The sequence below is a fragment of the Pyxicephalus adspersus genome, chromosome 1 (genome assembly GCF_032062135.1).
Source record: "Pyxicephalus adspersus chromosome 1, UCB_Pads_2.0, whole genome shotgun sequence".
Classification (NCBI taxonomy): domain Eukaryota; kingdom Metazoa; phylum Chordata; class Amphibia; order Anura; family Pyxicephalidae; genus Pyxicephalus; species Pyxicephalus adspersus.
In genome coordinates this window covers 126,671,538-126,685,739 of record NC_092858.1, presented here as the reverse complement: position 1 = coordinate 126,685,739, position 14,202 = coordinate 126,671,538, and the positions used below count along the sequence as shown (strand labels likewise).

Sequence of the window (14,202 nt, the reverse complement as noted above, 5' to 3'; positions counted from 1 at the left end):
TGTCAGTAAAAAGGGTCACTTTCTTTGCTTGTTTAGTTTCCAGCTTTTATGGTTTACCAATACCGAAACAGAAAAATAAAAGCACAATCTTTTCAGATATAACAGTTTTTCTGTGGCAGTATATTTTTTTTATTCTATAACTCCAAAATACAAATTCAATGGAAAACGTCCTGCACAGTAGGTATACTATGTAAAACGAAACAAAGGCACTCATATTGGAACATTCCTTGTAACCATGTTAGATTATCAGTTTTATTCTATACCAAGCCAATTTAACCTCTAAAAGGTCAATTGCACCCAAAACTGATCTCACTGATATGCAAAACTACAGATATGCTGACTCAGGGGGAAGAAAATTTAAGAAAACTTTACAACAAAAGGATTTATTAACAGTCAGTCCAAATGATAGAGTCTGCCCCGTAACTGGGAAAAGTAGTAAGAAACCTAATTAGATGTGGGGAAATCTAACCAATGTTTCGAATGGAATTCTCGTCATATCGATGAGGCACCTCTGGTAAGACTCATGCAGCTAAAATGTCAAATAACATACCTTAGTTGGTATTTTATTATAATATCCAATGTTGCTTTCCAATGATTGGTTATTTGATTAGAAATGTTTGCTTTTGTATTTTAAATAGCACTAGTAGTTATCTTTGGATGCTCGGCTTACTCACCCTTAAAATGGGGTCCAATTATCTTATTTATAATATGTAGTTGATTTACCTGGGGATCTGCTATACACTAACCACCATTTAGGCGCTTGGTATAATTTGCTTTTTCCATTTAGAGAAAAATACACCAAAATGCAAAGTAAGTAGGCCTTCACTGTACAAAAAATTAAGGTTAGAGGGGAAGAGGGTATATCAAACGTTTTTGCCTGAAACTTTTAGAATTGATTGAAGGCAAGTGGTCCATTTAGGCCCATCCTAAATGTCTCAATATAAGGAATGTCGTAAAATAATGTTGCCAATAAAAATGGCCTACTTTGTGCAATTTTTTTTTTAATAAAGTGTCCACAAATTTGTTTTTTCACACTATGTTATCAGTAATGTGTAATAATTAGAAGATTTCTTCATCGGTCTCAGAGTCATCACTTGTTCTGGTTAGTTTTTCAAGTTCTTGCCCATCCTATAAAAAAAAAACCAGAATAAATAAAAATGACTTATAAGGTTAGTAGGAATTAACAAAAGAATCCAGCTATACTTTAACAGGCTAGTCAAAAAAAATTACCTGATTTATGTAAAATGAAAAATAATATGAATATTCTGAACTGAAACTCTATCAAAACAATTCATTTTCCTGGAGAATGTGGGGTAAAGGGCAAATAAGTGAAGGTCTATAACCCCAGGGTAGAATCAGACATAAAAACCGACAAGGTCCCAGAGCACAGTCAATTATTTTACCCTGCCTGGTAACATGGATCAAAACAGCAGTTCTTTAAATCAATGTTACTTGTCAGATAGGACACACTATAGAACACAGAAGATCCCAAACATCTACCATCAAAACTTAAGCAGAAATGGACCATATTTTATCTCCTAACCTGATAACATTCAGTGTGGTGTTGTTGGGGGGAGGGGGTGAGGGAGTATAAAGAAAGAGAACAATAAAAAGAAAACATTAGTAAAAGCTCAACTTGACTATGTAAATAAGTTGTCAATAATAAAAATAGATTTAGAAGGCACTGATGACCTCTGATATAAGATAAACAAAACTGAATTAATTCTCCCTTCGGAAAAAGGGGATGAAGTCTAACTAAAAGCACATTTTGCAAACTTAATGTCTGCTCACCTTAACGTCAATGTATATGTCAATGGGACATACTTTGCCTAAGCAAAGAGCCTAAAGCTACGTACACACAGCAGATTTTTATCGCCCGATAATCGGCATCGGCCAAATATCGTGCGAAAATCTTCCGTGTGTACAGTCGGTGTCGTCCATCGTCCGAACGACCGTCCTGCCGGATCCACGGATGATGGACGACAACCGATCCTAATGAAAGGGAAGGGGGAGAGCGCGCAGCAGGGTGCCGCTCCGTCGCTCTCCCCCTCCCCTCTCCATAGAGCATGAACAGTGCTGTATGTACAGCACCGTTCATGCATCGTTCAGTCCCTTGTCGTTGGAAAGGATCGTGAAAGATCCTTTCCAACGACAAAAATTGCAGGTGTGTACGCAGCTTTAACCACCACATACAGGTATCCTTTACAAAAATAGCTGTACAAATAGGGATTGGCTAGATATACTCAAACTCTGTATATCTCTTTTAAAAACTGGGACATTCCTAGATGTGCAGATTGCAACTGTATATTAATAAGGAGAACACCACAGATTGCTGAAGCAGGGTGCATAGGATTGCTTTAAAAATTCAGTAAGGATTTGTTTTCTCTGGTGGAAAAATTTGGACCCTTTTTATATATACTCTGAGAATGCAGGTTTTTTATTTATTTTTGTATTTGTGTTGAATTCCTGAATATACTTTTATACTTTAATACTTTCTTAGTTTAGCTGGTCATACATGCAAGTATACATTATGTTGAAATTAAAACAATATAGAAAGAAGAATGGAACTCAATAAAAAGTACTTACCCCACCAGATCTCTCCCAAACGTCTCCATTTACTATTTTTAGCTTTTCACGTTGTGCTGGCCCTTTGGATTCTGATATTCTGCTGGCATTATAAATATATATAGAGAGAAGAACCACAGGTGCTTCTAGGAAGAACTCCAGAGAGGGTTTAAAATTGAATACAAAAAACGACACAATTGTAATTATAACTGTTGTCACTTGTGCCGTTAGGACATGAAACATATTGTCTCGGAATTTCAATATAAAAGCCACCGACAATCCTACAAATGCAGTTGCAAAAATGAGAGCAATTGAAAATCCATTATGGCCATAGAAAAATCCACAGGATTTTATTTTGCTAAAGTGCTCACTGTGAAAAGACAACGTGAGGCCATTGAACAACACGCCAAATACGTAAAGTTTGCTGTTTTGAATGAAAATGCTCTCGGAAATCTGGTCTCCGTCTTTTAAAATTTTCTCATTGTAGATGTTTGCTAAAGCGGATATAACACATTGAATTAAAATTAGAAAATGGCCAAATCCAAAGGGCATATTCTTCAGTGCAGACTGTAACACCGATGTCTTGGTTTCTTGGCTTCCTGGATCAGTCTTTGACATGATGATGCAACTATTAGATGGAGCTGAATGGAATATGTGGTGAACCTCCTGAACAGATACATCTTTGTGGGTTTTATTTTGTGATGTTAGGCCCATAATAGCTAAAAAGAGAATAAGCAACGATGCCCACTGTACATAGGAAAGCTGTCGCCTACAAGAGAAAACATGACAGGTATATTAGGGCTCTGAATGCATTTCTTATCTCTAATTGTGTGTAACCAAACCTTGCAGCTTCTTCCATAAACTACAAAGCAAAAAGCAACTATTATATCTTTGCACTCTGGGATTTGCACTATGGCCTCACTGCAAGGGAAGTTTTTTTGCTGAACCTGGAGTTCAACTTTAGGGAACACTACTCATCTACTTGAAATGCCAGGCATAACAAATAACTTAGCAAGTGTAACACATAATCTCTGCCTTTCTTGTGATTTAGGGGATGTCACAGTCCAAGTCACCTTGCTTTGATTACATTTAGCCTGTCTGGACTGTACAGTATAGAAACCTGACACTAAATTAATTACGTCAAATAGGTGGTTGTTGTATATGATGTAACATTCATCATTGCTGATGGAAAAAAGGTTTTTTATAAAACACAACATTTTGAATTCAACTGGACCCATGGAGACATCTGCCAGATCAGGAAATAAGAAATCTTACATTTTAGCTCAGCCATATAATAGAGTCTATCTCATCTTCCTAACTGTGTAAGTTTCATCGGGGGTTCTTTAAATTTTTCTACAAAATCTTAGGGCAGACCTTGCATCAGATTAATTTTTAAAATTTTATACATCAAATTTAATAAATGTCAATTTGCGCAAATATTTTTTTTCAACCCCAGCCCTTTGCTTTATTGTCCCGTAGCCCAACACCTCTCTGTCAGATAAATCTGTACTTACTTAAGTATGATCCTGAAGAAAAATGCAGTTGTAATGATTACAAAATTGGATAACAATACAGCCATGGCCTAAGAGAAAAATAAAGCAAAAAAAAAAATTAATAATCGCACTTAGGAATGTAAATTTTGAACTGCAACATGTAGAACACCCCCTTACATTACCTGTTGCTTTTTGGAAGCACAGACTATGCTGCATTTTTGAAAACAAAGAACGCCATATTTGGTTACATAAACTACATAATTGTCTTTATATTTGTCAGTGGGAATGTATGTGCCCTTAAAACTGTTTATTCAATATAGACTAAACATGACATAAGCACGAAAAAGGAACCAGTACTTACTGGCTGTAGGTAGGTCAAAACATAGAAAATGATCAGATTATCCAGAAAGTAAAGAAAGGCTGGTACAGCCCATTTCATATAGCGACAGAACTCCTTTAAAGTAAAACCTGTACAGCATCTCAATGGGCGCCTCTCTAGAAAAGAAAAAGAAAAAGTAAGAACATTTTATTAAAATGTACAAAAGCCAACTAAGCAAATCGAAAGAAACATAAATCAACTTTGTTTTATGTATTAATGTATTGCTGTGCAACCAGTACCAGTTATTTTTTAGAGTGCCTTTAAGGTAATCCTTAAGTTAATGTAGGGCTCAACGATGAACTCTCTTATTTGCTTTTTTAGTCTGTTAAAAATATCATTTAACATTTTGTTATATTTTTTGCATTCAATGAATGAAAAAATATACATGCCAGAAATCTAAAAAATCCAATAAATTCCTGGTTGATCTGGCTCTTTACTGAAACAATCTCAAACAATGACACAGTCAGCAGAAATCTTCACAAAACTGAAGGATGAGGAGTGGGCAACACCATGGATTTTCTTATTGTGCTAGTTGTCAGGACCATAGGAATTACTGTACACAGAGCAGTGCACTCCAACAACTTTATTCTTACCTAATTAAATGTAGGACTTCCCCTCTGATTTTGTGACAGTGGTCACCAGGCTAAATAGAATATGTCTTTCTAATAGGGTCCCTATACCTGTAATAAAGGTAAATGAAATGCACTGTTGTGTGCTGTAGCTTTTTTGTGGACTACGTCGTGTGAGCCCTGCCCAGCTGGCTTTTCCTAAACTACATAACCACTCTCACTCAAGATACATACACATATGCAACAATTATCACTGGAAACACTTTTTAGTGATTACGTAGAGCAACAGCCTGAGCTTGGGCTTGAGGAACCCCTAGAGATACTCTAGAGCTCCATGGAACCCTGGTTGAGAAACACTGGAATAGATAGTGCTGTTCTTTTTTATGTGGGCTGATTTGAAACCTGGAATGAATTTCTTAAAAATCATTTGCTATTTGTTAGTAACTATTTTCATTTCTGGACAAAATCCATTACAGGTTTGCTGGATCACCCAGCTTCACTGATGAAAGTGTCTCCTATCCAGCCTTGGATAACAAATAAATAATTGGGCCTCAATAAATCAGGCCCATGGTGAGAGAGGAGGAGGAAGATGAGAGGCAGGCACCTAAAGAGAGGTTCCTAATAATCTGGTACAGGAGATCCCTAAATGACACCAGGGGACAGTTTTACAAACGCTGCACTCTCGCCCACTGAATAATCATCTTGGGTACCGAAAAGGTTTTAACTCTCTTCAACATAATGAATATTCTGTAGTCCCAGAAACAGACATGTATTGGATTTTTTAAAGTGTGTGCAAAACACACAACAGCTCTGGATTTCTGACATAGTTATAAGGTTAATTGTAGTTATTAAAATGATATACCAAAATGTTTTAATATTTGTAATACAATGATAGAGCAATGGTAATATATTTCAATGGATACACAGCAATGTTTAAAAAACAAATAAAGTGTTTGAAAGATTCTACACAAGCAACAAAACAAGGAAGTGAAAAGGTAAAGTAAGTAAAGTAATGACAATCATGGCCTCAACCCTCCAGCACAAACATATCAGACACTGGATATTAGGCTGTGCTTTTGTTATTTATCTAACATTACTTAAGTAAAATGAAATTACAAATTGGCAGTTATGACAAAAGCATAAATATACGAAGATAAAAGATCAATAACATTGTTCCAGTGCAGATTACATTCGTTTAGTCAGCTAACATTGGAAAATGATGCAGACACCTTGCCTTTCAGAAGGACTCTAAAAGCCATTATCAAGCAGGAAAGCAGCTTGACAGCCTCGGCGCACACATTAACGGTAGTGGGAACATAGTCATAAGTGTTATCTGCAAAACAAAATACACACAGTAATTGAACATATACTTTTTGTACTTTTCACATTAAGCATTTGTGTCCTGGCGCACAGCTTGACTCTTCAGTGAAAAGCGATCTGACAGACACAAAGCTTTAGCACACAAAAGGACTTTGATGGGTTGAATTTCAAGGCTTTATCTATATGTGATATAAAAATAAACTAGAAAAAAACAGTAGTTACATGTACAATTAGTTTAGTGAGCTGAAAGAGTTATAAGCCAGTCATAGGGCCATGGCCTTCTTGTTATTGCTGAAAATGAACAAAGATAAAAAAAAAAAAAAAAAAAAAAAAAAAAAAAAAAAAAAAAAACACAAGGCCAGTTCGTGCAGTAGGATACAAAACCTACAGGAATATGACACGGTTAAAAGAGTTATATTGTAAGCTGAGACAATTAAAATGTGCTGCTACAGGAGCAGCAATGAATTGATTCATAATTTGTTTTTTGTGTCATTTAGATTTTCCATTCAAATTATCTATTTATTTTATTTTTTGTTAACATCAAAGCAAAGTAAAAAATGATTAAATTACTTACCAAATAAAGTGCATATACTACATAACGAATAATGAATTTTAAAATCATTGATGACTGTAAAATCAGGCCTTTTATGCTAGCTATATGATTGAGTATCGACATAACCTGGGTTCTAGTGACACCTGCTGGTCTGAGCATGAATAACCATTGCTTATGTTTTTTGGTGTGCATGCTTTTTTGATGTTTTATTTACCGTTATATTTATTTAAAGGTTTATTATTTCTAACATAAACCCTCCCTCCTCCTGTACAAACCACATAACATGGAACTAATTTAAATTCCATCAACCAAATGACAAGAAAAATACAGAATAAAATGGTATACAAAAAAGTATTTGAAATAAATCACTTGACTTACCCTCATTGGCTGAGAACTTGACCAGAAGCACGCGGCTTGATCCCAGAGCAACATAAGTGAATGCAAGCAGAAAAGTGTGCAGTGTTGATCGAGAGAAGAATGATGGACTCAGACAGGGCTTGTACCTCATTGTTTCAGGTTGTGTGCAGCATGTCCTGTTTACTAAAACAGTAGACAATATTCTGATTTATTGTCTTTTTTTTTTCTAAAATTGATTTATATTGCATAAAACAAATTTCAAAAGCCAATGAAGAAAAATTCAAATTATATGTGTTAGCAATATGATGTGTTGGATTACTAATGAATGATGCCACTGTAAATTGTATTACTGTCCCAGCAGCAGGGCATCTTCCACTGCTATACCCTCCTCCCCTGTCTTAAATTAGTTATTAAACAGTATTTATATCGAGTCAACATATTAAACAGCTCCGTACATTAAATAGGGGTCGAAAATGACAGACAAATACATACAGTGACACAGGAGGAGGATATGACCCCGCCCAGAGAAGCTTACAATATAAAAGGTGGGAAAAGATAAGTTTTGAGTGCTCTTTTAATTAAGCAGAAAGTGTGAGCAAGCTGAATAGGACGTAGAAGGCGATTCCAGAGACTTAGGGCAGCTCTAGAAAAGTCTTGGAGCTGTGTGTGTGTGAGGAAGTCAGTAGTAGGTCATTGTAGGAGTGAAAAGAGCAGCTATGTGTGTATTTATCTATCACATCAGAAAGGTAAGTGGGGCAAGAACTGTGGAGTTTGTGAATTTGAAGCACAGTAGCTTGAATTTGATTCCCAGGTGAAATGGAAGCCAATGAAGAGAATTACAACGAGAGTTTGGCTGCAGCATTCATAATAGATTGTGGAGGAGAGAGTCGGGTTAGTGGAATACCAGAGAGGAGGATGTTACAGCAAATAGAACAAAAGAGGTACCATTATCATAAGCGGAGTCTGTCGGTGCAGTAATTGTTACTGCGCGCTCACCTGAAATGATCACCAACAAGAGTTCCAATGGATAACTAAAAACTGATCATAAATGACAACACACTAGCTTTGTCATAGCATTCTAGATCAAGGATACCCGAAAGTTATATTAGGTTTAATGTTTGCCTTTTCTCCCCTTTGTGTGAACATCCAACTTTGAATTCCTCTTTAAATATCAAATTAGCAGGCAATTCACAAAGTTGTGCTGTTTAAAAGAAGCATTTTACTACATTAATAGAGGGGGTTTTTGGATTACCAGAACAAACAACCCTGACAATCTGTAACTATGTGCCTGATTTAATAAAGCTCTCCAAGGCTGGGGAGGATACACTTTCATCAGTGAAGCTTGGTGATACAAAAAACCTGGAATGAATTTCTTTTGCCATTTGATAGCAAATGTTTTTTTAATCGTGGACCAGATCCATATAGGTCCTATAATTAATATTAATGAAGAATAAATAAAACTTTCATACCTTCTTAGTTCCAGAATCTTTAGATTTTTCCACTGTCATGGCACAGCTGTTTGGGAAGAGGCGAGACTGATGTGGAGACAACTGCAACCTGTTTTTTAACAAAAGACATAAATAAAAAGTAAATATTATATGAAAGAAATTTATCACAACTGAATTGTTATCAAACAATAAAAAAATAAATAAATACACAACACTGCCAATAAATCACTTACAACATACAGCCTTATGGCTTAAGCTACGTACACACTTCCAATAATTATCGTTGGTAAACGAACGATCCTGCACGACATCTGCGGACGATCGTATGGCACCGATCCTGTACATACAGATAACGACACAATCTCTCTCTCTCTCTATATATATATATATATATATATATATATATATATATATATATACACACACACTCATATACACAATACAGCCTGTATGAATCGAACGTTCGTTCATCGCGCATGCTCAGACCATACACGATCACTGAACGACCGTACACACGATAGATGGTCAACGATCGTCGTCCAATCCGATCCGCCGGTCCGGTCGTTCATTTCCAACGACTATCCTCGTTCGTCGGCGTCGTTGGTTACTTGTTACGATTTTTGGCCAATCGGTCGTTCATCGTGCATTTCCAACGATAAAAATTGGAAGTGTGTACGCAGCTTTAGTCTACACGGACTATTTCCCCAGTGTTTAACCTGAGGCTTTTAAAGCCCTTGTTTGAAATCTTCTATGCAAAAAGTGTTAAATTTTTTGCATGGAATTTTATTTTAGATTGTAGGCTATAATTCACCGAATTACTCAATAATTACTTTTAATTCACCGAATTACAACGAATTACCGCATAACTTACCAAAATATGTCCAAAATTTTATAAATTTAATAAAAAAAAATTTCTTTTATAAAACATAAAAAAAAATAAATCTTTAAATAAAATTAAAAAAAAAAATAGTCTATAATGTAATGTATGTGTACAGTAGCTTATATAATATATAAATAATACAATTATATATATATTATATAAAGATTTCTTTGTATTGGACTCAATACAGCTTTTTTGTATTGAGTTCAATACAAAGTTTTTTAATTTCCCGCACCGACGCTTGCAGCGACATCACTGGGTCATCGTCACTGAACTCGCCGGGAGAAGACTGAAGTGTCCGGACGGATGTGGGGACGGAGAGGACGGACGTGTCCGGAGGAGCTGTGGGGACCGGGTAAGTATATTCTTACAGTTGTAATCCGATTGTCATACAATGTATGACAATCAGATTGCAATATAACGCTTGTTTAACCACCTAAGAAAAGTTTGGGTTTAACACCTTTTGCAAGTGTTTTTACCCTGAACCAAGGTCAGGTTAAACGGCCGGGTGGTTAAAGCACGTTTAAAAAAGTGCAACGTTTAAAAAATTAAAACGCTGGAAAACACCCAAAAAGGTGAGTAAACGCTTCCATTGATTTCAATGGGACATTTTCTTGCGGTTTCACGCGTTTTTAAACACCTAATATGCAAAAAAGTTAAAAATGCGGCATATGCAGTTTCCAGCATTTTAAAGGCAAGCTTTAAAACGCCAATAAAAGTGCAAAAAAACGCATGTAAACGCAATAGGAAAGTTTACGTTCGTTTTTAAAAAAACGTCCATGTAGACCCAGCCTATAAGAAGTGTATAAAATGTATGAAGTGCATAGTTTCCTTTACAAGAATTATACAGAGATACAATAACACATATTTTTACCTGACATACAAGTACTACTCACTATTTCCCAGCTCTGTGATCCACTTTTTGTAATTTTAGACACTGCCCAGAGTTCTCAAACTAAAACTGTAAGATTAACAAATGATGATCAGGGCTCAGGAGTGTTGCTAAGGATCTGGTTTAGGAGATTAGTAGCCCTGTTACACACCACGCCCGTGTATAGCACCGATTGGGAAGTCTATTATAAATGTTTATATGCCTTTGATTGGCAGCCTGAAATGAAAACAAACCACACCAAAAAGGTAAAACTTTCACAGTGTAATTTACTGAGAGAAATATGGAGGATACTATTGCTGACTTCATACTAGTTAGGTAGCTGTGACTTTTTTTCTGAAACTGACTCAGAACATGCATGTCCAGATCTGCATATTTATTCCAGGTACATGACTCAAAGTATTAAAGGAATTGGATTAGAATGACAGCCAAAGAAATAACTGCCTCCATATATTCCTCTAATTGATTTTTTAGTACTGTCATTCCAAGATTGTTAATGCTGGGTTTTCTACTGAAGAAACAAATGCATCTGTTTTGGGGATTTTTTTTTAAAGGCAAAATACTGATACAGAATTTTAGACTACTAACCTTTACTTGTGAAAATTACAGTTGCTTGGCTGTTATGCTGATCTTATAGCTTCTACACTTTCTGGTACATTGTTAGAGATGTGAGAAGTTTTACATCTCCTCCATTGTACTGAGCTGTTTAAGTAACCTCTCATAATGAGCCTGATTCATTATAGCTTTTCAAGGCTGAAGAGGATACATTTTCATCCGTGAAGCTGGGTGATCCAGAAAACCTGGATTGAATTTCTTCAAAGTAATTTATTTGTTGGCAAATGTTTTTAGTCCCGGACCAGATCCATTCCAGGTTTGCTGGATCATACAGCTTCACTGATGAAAGTGCAATGCTCAACCCAGAAATTATTTTAGGCTGGGTGGGAAGAAATTTTAGGCGGGTGGCAGCCCCTGTATTGTGACCCAACTCATCAGTAACTACCCAAAAACAGCCGGGTGGTTACTGAAAAGTGCCGGGTGAAGCGCCCGGTTAAAAGGGGCTGGGGAGAACACTGAAGTGTATCCTCTCCAGTCCTCATAAATCAGGCTCCCTGAGCTTTTTCTATTTTTTTTATGTCACTGTACACATACGGTAGCTATGCCACTTACAAGGTACCAATAAAGGACTATTACAAGGTCATTTTTACTACATTTATTGAAAAGCTGTACACCTGATAATAAAGGAATCTATGTTTGGGAAATGGGATAAACATTGTTCTAGGGAATCAATATACAGGCCAAGTTTTTGCAGCAAGGGCCAACAAGGAAAAATTACCCTGGAATTATAATACTGACAAAAGGGGGTCTATTAGGCACATGTTTTACTGATCAGCTACATGTCAAAATATTACTGGACTGAAGTAAGTGCGCAATGCAAGATCGGGTGACAGAAGAAGGAAGAAGGCGGCTGAAGATGGCGGCACCCGGCACTTCTTCCATCTTATCAATGGGCGATAATATACAAAGCAGAGAATTCTCCCCTTCACTGATAGTTGTTAGGAGGTTTGGGGCACTGTGTAATTTCTAGCAGTAAATGTATGAACGTATGAAGCGATACTCTAACATTGTATATTCTGTCATACCACGGCACTGGAACAGAAGAGGGAGTAGCTTGGTGATTCTATTTAGGATTTTAAAATAAATATACATTTATTTATTTTTTTACAGATTTTCATGTAATATGTGCCATGCTGACAAATAATACATAAACAAAACATTCATGGCTCTATGTTAGTTTACCATTGGTTTTAATTTATTTGACAAGAGTTTAGCTACATGCAGGCTCCCAAATATGTCAAAATGTGTAGTAAAGTCACTGTACACTTTTCAGTGACCAGGTACTGCTTGTTCACAGCAAATCAGGATGAAAACAGAGCAAGGCTGTGCTGCTGGAAGCAGAATTCATATTTAGAAAAAAGTAACTGGCATTTTTTTTCATATGTTGTAGAATACATAGAATTTTTATTAAAATTATTATTATATTAATTTGACAAAAATCACATAAAAGGGTTTTTGCTCTTGATTTGGTGTTTATAGGTTTCCAATGGAGACAAAAAAGGTTTTACAGTTGAAAATTGGATAAGTGAGTGTGGGCTATATATTAGGGAGCGGAACAACAATCATGTATCTAGGTGATTATCTGATCTGAACATGATATGTATTGTATTGTATTATCTTTGTCTCAAGATGTAAAGTGATTGATGTATCCGTCATAAACGTGTCCTTCTGAGGAAGCCTTTGTGGGGAAACACGTCAAGGACAGTAAAGTAAACAAAACAATGAATATCCAAATTATTGTACTCCAAAAAGGAAATAATGTTGTTTGTAATTGTATTATGTGTTTTTAATGAATTGTATTGGTAGAAATAAAATTGTCTAGAAGATTTTTATTGCTAAATTGGAGCTGTGCGTTAAAACACACCTAAAAAATCCCATCTATTTGGAAAGGAGATATTTTTCCTCTTTTCTCTCTAGAACCTAATATTATTGTTATTATTTATAAACAGGATTTATATAGCGCTGTACATTAAATAGGGGTTGCACAGACAGACAGATAGATACGGACATTGACACAGGAGGAGAAGACCCTGCCCTGAAGAGCTTACAATCTAGGAGGTGGGGGAAGCACAATAGGAATAATATATTAATTTAAATAAAAGTCAACAAAACCCATTTTCTTTAGAAAGCAGCCACATCCTAAATAAAAAAGCATGTCTTCTGCCAGCATGATTCACAGAAGGACCTTTTGTTGTGTGCAAGGAAGCAGTGGTTGTTCTGCAGAGGTCTGACATATCGCTAGATAAATCTGAGCTCTCCAATCAGCAGGGAGCATGATCTATGCCAATGTAAAGGTTTGAGACCACTGCTTCCCAACTGATATGGTAAAGGAGCAAACTTCTTACATAGCATCTGCTAAGAAAGGAATCCTTTACCCAGGTTGGGTAAACACCTTTAGTTTAGCTGCACCTAAAACCTGTCCAACAGGCATTAAATGAGAATTCTGTTGGGCGTCAAAGATAAACATTATGCCTAACATAATCCAAACATTTGTTTGCTGCAGCAACATCCGGATTTGATCTATACCAGTTTATTGACACAAACTGATAACTGACACGCAGATGTTCTCTGTGTCTTTATGCTCCAACTGATTACCAGTATATTCCTCCTACTACAATCATTGGACAGGTTATGTATATGAGGTTTGTATATAATACCAGCTGGCTCACCACAAACTGTCACATATAGAATGCTGTATAAGTGAACTGTGAACATTTTGTAGTAATAAAGCCAGCATACCTTATGGTGAGATACAAACCAGTACGAGCAGAGTAACAGCCCATGCCTCCATACATTCCACAAGGAAATAAAAAGTTTGTTGTTCTTTATTAGGGACAACTTCCTATACCATGAGTGAACTTTCATCCAACGTTCGCCAGTTGCTTCCCCACAACTTACCTGCAGCCTGTTTTCTGCTGAGTACAGGGAGGAGGGACACGTCACCGGTCTCCTGGCACACATCCCACTCTTCACCTAGCTTGGCAGACCTGCACACCTACAAGAGCCGCTTCCGGGTTGTGACGTCATGCGCTCCATGCCTCGTTTCCATATCAAGCCAGCTTCGTTTTAAGTATTAAAATAAAATAAAATAAAAACCCACCGCTTTAGTATTGCTTCAATACTAACACAGTTGA

At 36.4% G+C, this 14,202-nt stretch overlaps 1 protein-coding gene across 2 annotated transcripts; it reads right to left on the bottom strand.

Moving 5' to 3' along the window:
- Positions 1-99: 99 nt before the first annotated feature.
- On the bottom strand, positions 100-14,131 carry SLC35A5 (solute carrier family 35 member A5). Of its 2 annotated transcripts, XM_072426752.1 has the most exons (8): positions 13,967-14,131; positions 8,706-8,793; positions 7,258-7,419; positions 6,241-6,339; positions 4,420-4,553; positions 4,080-4,147; positions 2,587-3,334; positions 100-1,128 (listed from the first exon to the last, which is right to left on the bottom strand). In XM_072426752.1, exons 3-8 carry the CDS (start codon positions 7,385-7,387, stop codon positions 1,060-1,062), a joined length of 1,248 nt encoding a protein of 415 aa, XP_072282853.1. In that variant the 5' UTR covers positions 7,388-7,419; positions 8,706-8,793; positions 13,967-14,131; the 3' UTR covers positions 100-1,059. The 2 variants fall into 2 exon arrangements, with proteins under 2 accessions (XP_072282853.1, XP_072282862.1); XM_072426761.1 differs by lacking the exons at positions 7,258-7,419; positions 8,706-8,793; positions 13,967-14,131 and having other exon boundaries at positions 6,236-6,333.
- Between the last annotated feature and the right edge of the window lie 71 nt (positions 14,132-14,202).

Bases quoted from the DNA above. Each gene is read 5' to 3' on its own strand.
- SLC35A5 (XM_072426752.1), bottom strand. From the start codon at position 7,387: ATGAGGTACAAGCCCTGTCTGAGTCCATCATTCTTCTCTCGATCAACA. The intron at 4,554-6,240 runs GCAAGGTGTCTG...TTTCTTTTCTAG, and splicing joins TTTTAGAGTCCTTCTGAAAG to AGAGGCGCCCATTGAGATGC. The intron at 1,129-2,586 runs GTAAGTACTTTT...TTTTTTTTATAG, and splicing joins TTTGGGAGAGATCTGGTGGG to GATGGGCAAGAACTTGAAAA.